Here is a 15074-nt window from a genome sequence, read left to right as displayed (position 1 = left end):
GGGTCATGTTGGGAGGTATGTGACAGAGAACCAGCCCAGTGAGCCCACAGACAGTGCCAGACACCCACTGCCTTCCCATGTTGCCCAGCACTGCTACTCCACAGCCACCAGGTGAGCGCCCCCCTCCCGCGATTTGCGGCAAAACCTCCCCCCCGCGCCCCCCCCCTCCCACGATTCGCGTCAAACACCCGCTCCCCCGCGACCCCCCCTACCGCGGTTCACAGCAAAAACACCCCCCGCGACCCCCCCTCCCGCGATTCGCTGCAAAAAGAACCCCCCCCACGACCCCTCCCGCAATTCGGGGCGGCACCCCCCCTGCGACCCCCCTCCCGCGATTCGCGGCACCCCCCCCCCGCAATTCGCAGCAGCCCCAGGATTAAATGGCACATGCAAAACACTGACATGGCTATGGTCGACAATGAAAAAGGTTGACATGAGTTTTTGAAGATTTATTTTAAATTTTTTTAATTTTTTCATATTCATTGTCATGTGTCGACATGGACACCAATGAAGTGGCACACTTATGTCAACATTTACATGTGTTGACCTTTCTGTGTTGATTTTTTCTTGTGGCGATTCGCGTCACACCCCCCGCAACCCCCCTCCCGCGATTCGCGGCAACCCCCGTGACCCCACACCTCCCGCAATTCGCGGCAACCCCCCACCGGAACCCCTGTGAACCCCGCCCTCCCGCGATTCGCGGCACCCACCCCCGCGACCCCCCCTCCCGCAATTCGCGGCACCCCCCCCGTGATTCGCGGCAGCTCCAGAATTAAATTGCACATGGAAAACACTGACATGGCTATGGTCGACAATGAAAAAGGTTGACATGAGTTTTTGAAGTTTTTTTGTCATTTTTTGAATATTTTCATATTCATTCTCATGTGTCGACATGGATACCAATGAAGTGCCACACTTATGTCAACATTTACATGTGTTGACCTTTCTGTGTTGATTTTTTCTTGTGGCGATTTGCGTCACACCCCCCCCACCACCCCCACTCCCGCGATTCACGGCACACACACACACACACCTCCCCCGCGATTCTCGGCACCCCACCCCGTGACCCCCCCCTCCCGTGATTCACGGCACACCCCCGCGACCCCCCCTCCCATGATTCGCCGCAACCCCCGCCCCGTAACCCCCCCTCCCGCGATTCGCGGCACCCACCCCCGCGACCCCCCCTCCCGCAATTCGCGGCACCCCCCCCGCGATTCGCGGCAGCTCCAGAATTAAATTGCACATGGAAAACACTGACATGGCTATGGTCGACAATGAAAAAGGTTGACATGAGTTTTTGAAGTTTTTTTTTTTCATTTTTTGAATGTTTTTATATTCATTCTCATGTGTCGACATGGACACCAATGAAGTTCCACACTTTGTCAACATTTACATGTGTTGACCTTTCTGTGTTGATTTTTTCTTGTGGCGATTCGCGTCACACCCCCCCTGAACCCCCACTCCCGCGATTCACGGCACACACACCCCAGCGATTCTCGGCACCCCACCCCGTGACCCCCCCTCCCGTGATTCACGGCACACCCCCCGCGACCCCCCCTACCATGATTCGCCGCAACCCCCGCCCCCGTAACCCCCCTCCCGCGATTCTCTGCAATCCCTCCCGCGATTCGCAGCATCCACCCCCCCACAACCCCCCCTCCTGCAATTCGCGGCACCCCCCGCGACCCCCCCTCCTGCAATTCGCGGCACCCTCCGCGACCCCCCCTCCCGCGATTCGTGGACACCTAAGTTGCAATACAGGGCATCTTTCATACAATTCTAACCATATTTCTCATATACAAACGTTCACAAATTAAGGGGGCGCAGCCCCTTACGACGGTGTGAAGAGCGCCCGTAGGGCGCGATGAATCACCTAGTTATAATTATACAGGGGGACCTACAGATACAACCGGCCCTTTGAGGGTGACCAAACTGCTGATGCGGCCCCCCGATGAATTTGAGTTTGACACCCCTGCACTAGAGCTTGTTGAGATTCTGTCAACAAACCAACCACTTTCCTCACTGACATGATGGTCCCATTCTCTCACCTACTTGAACATCACACTTGCCTACAAATTCACCAACTTCACGCACCCATGGACAAACTATGCCTAATACAAAATTGCTTGGATGGGATGGGAGATGGCAAATGTGCCACATAATGACATCATTACATCTGTGCAAACACACAGGTGGGGTAGGTACTAAAAGTTCCCAATAGCCTTCAACCTGGCATCTAAAACTCAGAGGCATCCTAATTTCAAAAAGGGGAGACGATGACAATGCAAAATATGGAAAGTATTAAAAAGGCCAGAGATGGAGAAGCTGACATGATCTCCCAAATTCTGCCTTCCATAAATTCACATGTAACATAGGACTCAAGACCACAAGGCACCCTAATAGCCCAGGTTTTAAAGGATGTCCATACCTAAGAACAGGTGAATTAAATACCACAGTCATTTTGATTTAACCCTCTGATCTCAGCCATGGATACCCTTAAAGCCTAGTCTATTGGGGTACTTTGGGAACCAATGCCTTACGATATTACTGCCTAACAACAACTACCTGCACAAAACAGTGATATCTCCAATACTGGCGATAGTAATGCTGGAGAGCGATTCTTTTGCAGCTATTCAGATGGGTATCACAATCCAGATCATGCAAACACTTATATAATAAATGTAAACATAAATACATGTTTTCTGCTATAGGGGCAGATGTATTATCCGTCATTATGGGGGAGAAGGGTATCAGCGCACGTATGTATGATAGAACCGGGATGCGGTAATGGACAGGGGCGCTATGCTCCCCTGTCCATACCGTTCCGCACGAAGCCTGCTTTGGCTTTGCCAGCATCAGGCTGGCGAAGCCCTATCTAAACAGCAGGGACAGCGCTGTCCCTGCTGTTAGGTCTGGGCTGCGCTGGGGATCTCGCGTGAACAGCGAGATCCCGGGCATGCCCAGTGCGGCCAGCCAGGGGACAGGAGATAGCGTATCAGTATTAACTGATGCGCTATCTCCAGAAAGGGACATCGCCGGAGGGGGGAGTTAACGCTCCCCCGCTTCAGCAGACAAGATGTTAATACATCTTGTCGATGTCCCTTCCTGCTTCGCCTCGCTATTGAGGCGAAGCAGGAAGTATCATAGCGGCGCTTATCGCGCCGCTATGATACATCTGCGCCATTGTGTACTACAATCCTGTGTTAGATAAGTAGCTTCATGTAATTATGTAGGTCAGGCCTGGCCAACTTCTCCACCTAGGTCAGGCCTGGCCAACTTCTCCACCTGTTATAAAATTACACATATTAGCAGAGTTTTCAAAATCTGGAGAGCCACAAGTTGGCTGGGATGCTGTAGATCAGTGACGCGTTTCGGCTCTTATGCCTTCTTTTGGATATGAAACAGAGAGATGAGCATGTCCTGTTGTTTATAACTATTGTATCTATTCCTGGACAGGAATAGATACAATAGTATCTAAACGCGTTGGAGGGTCCAGACTACTATCAACAACATTTCCAGAAAACCAACAAATCAGTACCTGTGAAAACCCCATGGCAAGGAGAACGGTGGGTGCACACGCCGCAAGAACCAGAAGCCGGAGAGAGATCGACACAAAGCGGGTGTAACGGCAGTGGTGAGTACCAGAACGAGGAGGAGCAGGGTGAGCCAGCAGGGTCCTGTAACGAGGCAAGCAGTCACCGCAAAGGACAGCGAGGCACCCTGAAGCGGTGAGCTGCGACACCTCATACAGACAGGGAGCAGCGTCTGAGATCACTGAAGCCCGGTCGGCAGTGCTCTGCACGTAGCTGCCGGTGCTGAACAGGACACATACGTAGCACCAAAAGTCCAGGACCCGGGCTCTTCAGCCACCTCAATCAGGAAAACCACCACCGAACACGAAGCACTGGGATCCATTGAGAACTGAGACATTAATGTGTACACAACTTCCAATCTGAGTGTACACACCATGCAATTTATTGGACGAACAATATATGCCAGTATATTTTTGTGTATATATATATATATATATATATATATATATATATATATATATATATATATATATATATTTTCTTTTTCCCTGTATTCAGGCACATTATTCATGTACCATTTTGTTTGTCATATAGTATTTTTAAAGTAAAAATTGACCTTGAAGGAATTAACTCTTCTAGCCACTAAAGCAGTGGTTCCTAAACTGTGTGCCTAGGCACCCTGGGGTGCCTCAGGTCACTTGCAGGGGTGCCTTGGGTTGGTGCACCAAGATCAATTCATATTATGAATGGTCAATTTAACAGGCAAAACCAGTGCTTGTGGCTGCCAATCATAATATATGTGGACAAACAGGAGCAAATCCTGTCCCTCACCACATAACTTTGACATATACACACAATGTACTTAATTTAATATATTTTTCTGAATTTATCGATAAAAAGCATTTGGCCTAGGGGTGCCTTGAAAATGTTTTGATGATCTAGGGGCGCCGTGACTCAAAAAAGTTTGGGAACCACTGCACTTAAGACTAGACAGTTTATTGAAAAGGCCAATTCTCCTGTTTGTGTACACTCAGGTACATGTACATTAATCTTAAAAAAACAAAACAAAAAAAAAAACACTTTATTTTGTCAAACAACTTGTAGAATTTCAGTGACAGTGTGCGGCACAACAACCCACTTTTCTATAACTGTCAACAAGTTATGGCACACTCCTGTATGTGTATCGGTAGCAGAAACCCATTGAGTTATATCTGCAAAAACTCACAGCAAGGAATATGTTCTAATGTAACTTACTTGGGATGCAGTCATTAGGTCAACAGTCAAAAGGCTGACCACTATTGGCTGACAGTCAAAGGGTTGACACATGAAAAGTCAACATGTATTAGGACGAAAAGGTCAACATGAGTTTTTCACTTATTTCACTTATAAGGACTTGTTCATAATTTACCATCTCCATGGACTTGGAACATAAAAGTGTGGAGAGCCATACTGGTGGACGTGGTACACTTATATGGTGCCCATGCCAACATATACAAAATAGTGAAAAACTCATGTCAACCTTTCCCCACGTTGACCTAATGCATGTCATTTTCGATGTGCCAACCTTTTGACTCTTGACCAACACACTGTCGACCTAACTACAAGCACCCATACACTTCACTTCTAATTAAAAGCACCAGAGCTCGCCAATCATCTCTGTATTATTTATGGGGGATGGGGGGAGGGATATCGACCCACCCTACTAGTGCATCACATGTTGGGGCTATGCAGAGACTTCTGTAAAGGAGATGAGGACACCGGTGAGGGACAGGCACACGCTGGTAGCAACACTGTGCCCTGTAGTAGGTTCTGTATCCCAGTCTATAGCGGTAAACCCCGGGGGAGCAATATGAATAAAGCTTTGTGCCTACACGAGGAAAACAAGAGACCCAACCATCACACATCCAGATGCTTCATAAGGTCTCCCGGACATCACCCCAGCACTGCTCGCTCGCCCAGCGCATCCCCGACATTACCTGATACCGCAGCAGCTCCCCCACATCCATATCTGCCGGCCGGAGTACCACCACGCTGCAGTAAAGTGCGAGAGTCCTCTTCTTTAACGTAAATTGCAACACGAAAACTCCGTTTGCTTCACTGCCGTAAAACACGAGCTGTCGTAAAACGTTCTTTGCCACACTGTCATAAAGCGCAACCTCCGATTAGGCTTGCGGTTGAATCAGATTTTCGGTATTTACCCACACTTTGGTGACTTGGGCTGAGCAGTGCGTAGCAGCCTCAGGTAGCATGAAGGGACTTGTAGTTCTCCAGCAGCCAGTGAGCTTCGTTTTATATTGTTACTATGTAATTGCAAGTTACATTAGGTATTATAATTTTTAAATTGCCAAACCAGTGTTGTCTTCTGTTTCTAATGCTGAGTACACACAAGCACGATGCTGCTTGTGAGCGGGTCGTCACAGGAACGTAAGACCCGCTCACGAGCTGATGGAGCCGCCGACCCGCACAGAAAAGGCACCTGATGTGATTGCAATCCGATCGCGACCCACACCCACTACAATGGTCGTTTCTCAGATCCTACCTGCTGCAGGTAGGATCTCAGAAAAGACCTAACGACCTGTGGGGCCGCGCATCGGATCGGGATATATACTCAATAGCCCAAAATCCCCTTCTACAAACGCCATGGACAGTTTGGCATCATAGGCAAATCTAGAAATTTGGTAAGGGGTTGTCCCAGATCCAAACACTGAAGCAAGTTGGGCCTTTGCGTGGCAAGAAGGGGGCGTGTCCTTGGGGAAAAGGAGCCATGTCATCACAAAAAGGGGAGTGGTATTACACATTAGACCACACACTGTAATGCCCATTGCAAATGACCCCACACACCGGTGATGCCAATACATATTATGCCATGACATATAAGTGCCACTTACCCACATGCTCATTGCTAGAAGATTCATTCTCAATGCCAGGGGCTTCATGCTTGATGCCAGGGGCTTCATTTTCGATGCCAAGGGGATCTCATGCTCGTTGTCACTGGGGATTACATGCTTGTTGGTACAGGGGATAACATGCATGAATGGAAGCGATGGGGAGGGAGCACCAAGATAGCCATCATTAGTCAGGAGGAAGGAGAGGGGCCTTTGCATGGGCTAACCCCTGCAGGAGTGGAGAGCAAGAGCAGGCAGCGGGTGCTGGCGGCTGCGGACTCCCCCATAGTGAAGTGGGGTCCTCCAAGGCCGCGGGAGTGATGCGGAGCCGGGAGCCGCCACGGAGCTGAGCAGCCGGCCAGGTGTATAAATCGAGGCCCCAGCTCCGTTAATGAGGTAGGCCGCAACCGGGTAAATGGTCCCCCTTCTCTGCACCAAGCGTCGGAGGGGGCTGCTGGGTAGCAAAACAGGGGCAGCATTGGTAGTATTGGTGGCGGCTCCTGAGTGGCTGCCGGACCGCTAGCTCCTATTAGCTCACAGTCCAGCGGGGGCATTGAAGCTATAGACACTGGAGCACTGCCACTGCTTAACTTTGCCAGTAACTATACAGCCGGGCAGCGCACAGCTCTTGCTGCCCGGCTGTAATTTCTTTAAATTGTGTGTTTGCGGCAGCCGGTGGTCTAATGGGTGGTCCGGTGCACCCCCTAGATTTGCCTACGCGAGACATAAACATAATCTGAATAGCCACCATTCTCTATTTTTGCCACTAATAGCAAACCCAGAATTCTTAGAAGGTCAGGCATCACAACCTTTTACATCGTGGAAAATAAAGGGATTATACATGTCAAGGCCCTTGTAAACGACACTGTATCAGCCCCCTTGAGGGTCCAGGACATGGCTGAAAAATACATACTTCCTCGATCACAGGCTTTAGCTATGTATCAAGCCCAACATTATGCGAGCTCAGTTCTAACACATCTTTCACCCACTGACAGGACCAATGCCTTAGATACGCTTCTGTTTAGACCAGTGGTAGCCAACCCTAGCCCTCGAGAGCTACCAACAGTTCACATTTTCCAGACACCCTAGCTGCTGCACAGCTGCACTCATTAATCACTGACACATTTTAAAAGATACACAGATGGAGCTAACTAGCTCACTTGTGATTCTGTTAGGAGATCTGCAAAACATGCACTGTTGGTAGCTCTCGAGGACTAAGGTTGGCTACCCCAGGTTTAGACTGACATCTGGTAGATGAGCTATTATCAGACATTACACATGGCAATCACCCCTAGATACCATACGAATGGGTATATATACATGGATGCAGATCTTTCCTCAATATTCAATGACAGACACATCTGTTATGCTCATTCCATTATTCCTGGAAAACATTACCTTCCTCGTGTCACGTTCTGTGGATCTTGCGTGGGAGTCGCTGGAGAGAAGCGGAAGCTGGGCTCCTTAATATAGCTATGCTGCATGGCATAGTGACAATATTAGCTCCCCAATGCGAGTGGCGAGAGCCTTTGAGGTAGGCGACACAGTAATACCGGTAGATGGTGTAGTTAATGAAGATGATATTGATGACGATGGAGATAATAATGAAGATAATGATGAAGACGATAATGAAGATGATAATGATAAATGATGATGATGAAGAAAACGAGAATGATGATTATGAAGACGATAATGACGATGATGATTGCTGAGTGAGGTCGCTGCTGATATGTATGCCGGGATCACTTGAGGTTGTCACCGGTGAGGGCCACCATGGGAACGGAGACACCGGACACCCACCTTTGGGGTGAATGCCCAACGTCAGCCTCAAGTCCAGTGACGGTAGTTGTGAGTCCGTGAGCAATACTATTCTAGAGCAGTAAACGACCAGCAAAGTCGAAGTGGTGGTGCCTTTAATGAGACACCTGGGAAGTCAGGCTGCAGCAGAATGGACCACTGCAGTAATTGCCTTTCAGTAGAGCTGAGAGCTGCTACCTAATGGACAACATTGCACTGACTGACCTGCAGACCCAGCCTGCAGGAATATATATGCTGAACAGAGCTGAGATTGGATCCTTCTGCTATGACATCATAATTAGGGCAGTCAGAACGGATTACAGACTCCGAAAACATGGCCGCCCTCTTGCAGGAGACACTGAGCGGCCAGCAGAGGGAGAGATTGAGTATGATGTAAGCGCCGGGACTCCCCCACGCCAGGAGGAGAGACCGACGCCGACATGGAGACCCCTGCCACCCGGACCCAGAATGCTGGCACAGCGCGGACCGGGACCAGCGGCAGAAGTGCAGGTAAGTGCCACACACGGTGGCCGTGACACCTCGATGTATAGGGAAATGTTTTATAATATCTATCATAATGGCTATCTCTCCCCACATAGACGTTATGTCATAGGCATATCCGAAACTGATACATGCCAAAAATGCGGCAGCTCAGGAGCAACATTTAAACATTGCATGTGGGATTTCCCTCTTATATTCCCCTTTTGGAAACAAGTGCAGGGATTTTCTGTGACTTACCTATTAAACATCCTTCGTTTAATGGCGGAATGGGCCTTGCTGGGTGTATTCTCCCCTAACACACCAATACTACCTGATAGTAAAAAAATAATGCTTATAATCTCAGCAGTGACCCGCAAATGTGTCCTACATCAATGGATTCATGCGGAACCTCTTACCATTCAATTTTCCAGGGCAAAACTTTTTCACATCCCTTCAGAAGGAAGAACGCACAGAAAGTATTTTTTGAATATTAGGAGGGCTTTATTGATTCTTTATCAAATGACCTCAAAACGCAAATGTATAAATGCTTTCGGTCCACACAATGGTATGAAACTAGGAATCTCTTAGGTGACGCCCCAATAGACCTCTTAACACACCAATAACTGTTCCATGTTTTTATGATCCTCCAGCCGTGTTCGTCCACATAAATATACTTGTCTGTTTGGTAAAGACAGAAAGAAATGACAATTTAATCTAATAAAATCTGAACCCATATAGTACTTCATTGTTGTAATAGACACAACTGCATTTTGTTGACTGTATTATTAGAATGCTCAATCCATAATAAAAAATATTTTGAAAAAAAAATATATATATATATCTAAAGCCTTGCGAGTCCACCAAAACATACATTCGGTTCGTAGCTTGACCATTGAATGATTTCTACAGCGCTCGCAGACCTAAGACACCTCTATTGTGTCTTAGGACTGCGGGTGCCCTGTGCGAGAAGCGGACAGCAGCTGATGTTAAAAGGATATGCGCATGCGCTGTTGCTTAAAGGATAAACGCTGTCGCCAAACATCGCTCTCCTTTGTGAATTTGCAACGTTGAGTGCCAACCAGAATAACCTTCTATGTGTACGCAGCACAATATTGGCAGTGACAGGGACCTGATGGGGTGCCGGCATTGGTAAGTTCATACACACATCTAAATGCTGGCAGAGTTGAACGACAGTGGGGGGCCATGCTGCATTCCACATTACACTATAGTGATATCTTCCATCACTCTGAATGTACAGACATCAAAGCAGGGGCGGATCTAGACTTTTTTCTTAGGTGGGGCAATTTAATAATTTATTGTGACTCCTTCTCTTCCTTAACGCCTCCATTTTAGGTTGTCACAAGGATTATTCAAATGTATATATATATATATATATAAAATCTATGTTTATGTGTTCACTCTGTACATACACATTATACACAGCTAAAAGTATACACAGCTAAAAGATCATAGCAGATGTACAGATAAGGAGAGGAACAGACCGTAACCTCTTCAGTGCAGGGCAGGATCCACCAATGCAGCAGAGGATATTGGCAATGACCCGCAGGAGCGCACATCATTAACAATATAGTGTGTAAAAAGCTAGATGATATGCACAAAAATAACACTAATTTTCTCACCTTCAGTGTATGCACAATTGAATATGCCCCTATGGTTTGACAGAATGCATGCCACTCCATCCTGAAACTGAAATCTTGATTTATCTTCTAGCTAGTCAGAGGACCCCATGGACACCTCAGATTATCAACCATATTGCACACAGTCATAGATAAGCCAGTCACAGGGGCATAATTCCCAGAAGCAATGAAGATGCCTGGATCTGGGCTTCAAGCACTGGATTGTACCAGCATTTACATTAATTAGCACCTTTGTTGGCTCACAGTGTTCTCTCACTGATCTGCTGCTCTTCCAATAGAGCTTTGTGGCACACCGGCTGCTGCAGTGTTCATTAGCTCTGTCTCTGGAGCTCTGCCAACACCTGCAAAACAGGACAGGACAGCTCCAGCCTGGTGCACCCACCAATGCTGCTACACTGCAAAATGGTTCCCACCAGTGAAAGCTGGTACGCTACCTCAATTACCAGATATTTTTATTGTCCCTGAAATACCTTATGTAGTACACAGATTACAATATTACATTGGATATATTCTCTTTGTTGTACCACCACAGTGAGGATAAACAGTGTTCAAAGTCTCCCCATATTTATTGTAATCATTGTTCCCCTACTTTAATTCTCGACATAGCCCCCCCAAGCCAGTGTATGTCTCATGTTATCCAGCCTCTGAATGTCTACTGCCAACTGCAGAGACAAATTCTCAAAACTCCCAAGCAGGCCTAATGGAACCTGTGATCACCGGTTGGGGGTGGCAAGTCCTATGCTGTAGAGACTGATGGGTGTACTTACTAAGCACCTTTGTTGAGTTCTTGTCAAAACTGAGGGCATGTTAGTGTTGACAAGAACTCAACAAAGGTGCGTTCTTGTCAACACGAAAACTAAAAGTTCATATCCTTCTCTTCTGTATTGAGTTGGAATATAAGAGTGTACACCAAAGGAGCGGTGTGTTCACACCGGTTCAGATGTCCCCTTGGAACCACACTGAGCTGAGTGTAAAAAGCTTGCATTGTTGAAAACAGCCATTAGATAGTCAAATCTGCTGCATTTTTCGACAAACTACAAGTGGATCGGCAAGTTCTTCAACAGTCATACATGTTTTTTGTTTCCCATGAAATGCATCTTATGTGCATCGGTATGGTAACTAGACGTGGATTTTGATGACAAAAATGATATACAGCATGCCCATATACTGTATGTAATTGTGACTGTAGGCAAACTGGAAAATTATTTGTAATGCAGATACAAGTGCATAACATATGTTCCACTAGTTGGGAAACAATACTCACTATTGCATATTCTGGTGGAAAAGGTTGATGTAATATCAGATTATGCAACAAACAGCAACAGAACACTGGGCCTTATTCTGGTTGGTGCGGCCGGGCCGTACGCGTACGTTCTGGGTTTTTTAATGATCTGCGCATGCGTACCATCTCCAATGCGCAGGCGCGAACACTCCACAACGCTTACGGACGGGTCTCTACGTGCGAAAAAACCTGTACGCGAGAGTACGGGCATTGGGGGCGGCATAGGGGCGTGATGAGGGGAGCGGCCGAAATAATGAGGGAAAATGGGCGTAAATATGGGCGTACACGGGGGTGTGCACCAAAAATGAACGGTGCTACTACCGCACGATCGCCTAAAGCACCGTTCATTTCGGACAAAAAACAGGCGCCCGCCAACCGCCAGCTCAGACCACCCCTACAGATACCGCATGCCAGCGTGCGCCTGGGTTTGCTAATTAACGCTGATTACTACTCAAACACATAAACCTAAATGTAATAACCAATGCTGCAGTCTATTAAGTCCAAACCATGATTTCACTACCTGCAAGCCACACACAGCACTCAAACACATTGGAAGCTTATCTTTCTATACTTCTCTACATTTAAAGGTTTGTTTAATTTAAGGTAAGAATCTTTTTAAGACCTGCTTATATATGCTAAGGTAGGTATTTGTTAAACAGTTATACACATTCACTACGTGCTTTCATAGACTTTACACAGTAGCACACTCAATCTACACAAGTCGACATGTGTCAACGTGTTCACTCTAATACAAACATAGGTTTTGTATTTATGATACAATAACATAAACCACATCTAACACCTACAAAGGATGTTTCAGCAATGTTTTAAGGCCATGCCCACTATTTTGCACACAATCTTCAATTGAGTTAATAGAAAACAATAATTGAATAACAATTAGAATAATTAATTAATTGTCAGAATTGTAGTTGAAAGGCAAGATTTGCAGGTCCATATATGTGAAGGGTATGCCAGCGTGCATGGACGTACGCTCACTCTCACGAGCGGTGACATAAGCTGAGTTTTCTATTGAAAACAATAGGGACCCGTCCGTGCAAGCTGGCGTACGCTCAGATAGCCGCAAGAAGTCGGTGGGAAGACGGAGGAGAGACGTCCGTAAACGGTGGCGTACACTCTGTTGTACGCCAGTTGTCGGAGTGTAAGGGCTGGTCCGTCCGTGTACGTTGGCGTACGCTCAATTGTACGCCACTCCCCTTCGACGTTGTTTCTGGCCGTACGTATGCGGCTGATTTGTGGGTGGACTTAACTCCAACGGCCGCGTACGGAGAGCGTACGTTAATAGTGAACGTACGCACGTTTGGCTGCTCCGATCAGAATAACCTCCACTATCAGGCACAGTGGTTTGATTAGATAGCAACATTCTGCCAGATTTATCAAGTTTCCTAAATGTAGATATTAATAGTCCAAAGGTGTGTTGTGCACCAATCAGCTGCAACATAAAAAGCATCTATTCCTAATATTCCATAGGTCTCCCTCAAAGTTCTCATTTGTCAAGTCATGGACTCCACAAAAGTTCTGAGATGCCCTGTGGTATCTATCACCTCGATGTTAGCAGCAGGTACTTTAACTCCTGTAAGTTGCGAGATAGGGCCTCCATTGCTGAGCCTTGTTTTTTCAACATATCCAAAAGTCAATCAGATTGAGATATGAGGAATTTGGAGGCTATGCCAATATCTTGTGATTTTTCTCATGTTCCTCCAACCATTCATGAAATTTTAGGGTGTGACAGGGTGCATTATCCTGCTGGAAAAAAACCCCACTGCTTATAGGGAATACCATTGCCATGAAGAGATGTACTGTATCTGCAAAAAAGTTAGGGTAAGTGATATGTGTCAAAGTAACGGCCATATGAGTGCCAAGGTTTCTCAGCAGAACATTACCCAGAGCATAACACTGCCTCCGTCGGCTTGTCTTCTGCTCAGACTGCATTTTGAAATCATCCCTTTCCAAGATACACAAAACAAAAACCTTTAGCAGTTGCTCCATGGACCATTTCAAAAGCCCCTGTTACCAGTGGCGTAACCAGATTTTTTTAAATAGTGTTGTGCCGCTGCCCATACCCCCTTCAGCAGTGAAGCAGGGAACCCTCAGTGGCAGATGACGGGCGGCTGTAGGAGGAGACCAGCGCTGGGCCGAGCGGAAGACTGGCGTGGCCGACCTGGCCTGGCACAGGGGACCAGCGCAGAGTGGAGCGCAAGACCGATGCGGCTGGAAGCAGAGGATGGTGCTGTCGGGAACACGAGACCGGTGCCGGGCAGGGCGGAAGACTAATGCGGCAGGGGACCAGCAAATGCAGGAGACTGGAATGGCTGGCGATGTCAGGAGCAGATGAGCAGCACAGAGTGGAGCACACGACTGATGCGGCCGGAAGCAGGGGGATGGTGCTGTCTCCTTTCTCTCCCTGACACCTCTCTTTTGCTCTCTCTCAACATCTCTCCTCCTGACACTCTTTTTTCCACTCTCTTTACCTCCCTGACATTCTCTCTCCTGAATGTACCCATCCCTTTCTTTCTTGCTCATCTCCCTCTCTCTTTTTCTCTCTGACACCCTCTCTCCTCACTTTCTCTCATTCAATCCTTCTCCATAAAGCCTTTCTCTCCCTGACCACCTCTCTCTCAATCCTCCGTATTTTTTTCTTTCCCTGACACCCTCTGTGTTTCTCACTCGCCTCACTCCCCCCCCCCCCAAGGGGCATTGTAGTGACAATGGTAGGGTAGGGGGCCCTTTCAAAATGTTGCTATGGGGCCCACAATGTTCTAGTTACGCCTCTGCCTGTTACCGTTTATGGCAGTGGACAGGGGTTAACATGAAGTTCTGTAGCATAGGACCAGGCGGCTGTGCCTTTGTTCCCCATGTTCATCAATGAGCTTTGTGTGCAGTTCATCGTTTATAGGGATGCCAATCCCCAGCGGACCTGGCGTGCGGCAGTATGGCCTGGGCAGCATGACCTCTGACCATGTCACGCTGTGCAGAGCTGCATGCTGGGGTTGGGAACAGCCAGGCAGTGTCTGAGTAGTCTAATCCCGGGATTGGAAATTCCATTCCCAGGATTAAAATCCCATCAATATTGGGGCCAAATCCCAGGCCACCCTAATTGGTTGTGCCTCCTTGGACCACTTTTGGTAGCGTGGTGAGACAGGGTTAGTTTCACCAGGGAGTGATTTATTTTCATGGTCACAACTTCCCAGTAAAGGAGTAAAGAAAAGCCATCCAGCCTCAGAGAAAGGGCTGTGTAGCCAGGTAAGAGAGCCTGGTTCAGTGCAAAACCAGGATAGGGGCAGGAAATGGGAAAAACCATGGGGCAGGAAATGGGCAAAACCATGTGCACTGCAGGGGGGGCAGATGTAAAATGTGCAGAGAGAATTAGATTTGGGTGAGTTATTTAGTCTCTGTGCAGGGTAAATACTGGCTGCTTTAT

The 15074-nt window shown here is 47.5% G+C and overlaps 1 protein-coding gene across 1 annotated transcript in view; it reads right to left on the bottom strand.

Annotated features, from left to right (window-relative positions):
• Positions 1 to 6171, bottom strand: part of CTNNBL1 (catenin beta like 1) — a 31568-nt gene extending 25397 nt beyond the window's left edge. Inside the window, exon 1 of the mRNA XM_083147799.1 lies at positions 5510 to 6171. Within this exon, the coding sequence (XP_083003925.1) occupies positions 5510 to 5539 (30 nt within the window). The 5' untranslated portion in view covers positions 5540 to 6171. The remainder of the gene's footprint in view (positions 1 to 5509) is intronic.
• Positions 6172 to 15074: the final 8903 nt, after the last annotated feature.

The sequence above is a fragment of the Crinia signifera genome, chromosome 6, assembly GCF_055691185.1.
Source record: "Crinia signifera chromosome 6, ASM5569118v1, whole genome shotgun sequence".
NCBI classification, from domain to species: Eukaryota; Metazoa; Chordata; class Amphibia; order Anura; family Myobatrachidae; genus Crinia; species Crinia signifera.
The sequence above is the reverse complement of the archived record's forward strand: the minus strand, read 5'-3'. Positions and strand labels throughout refer to the sequence as shown.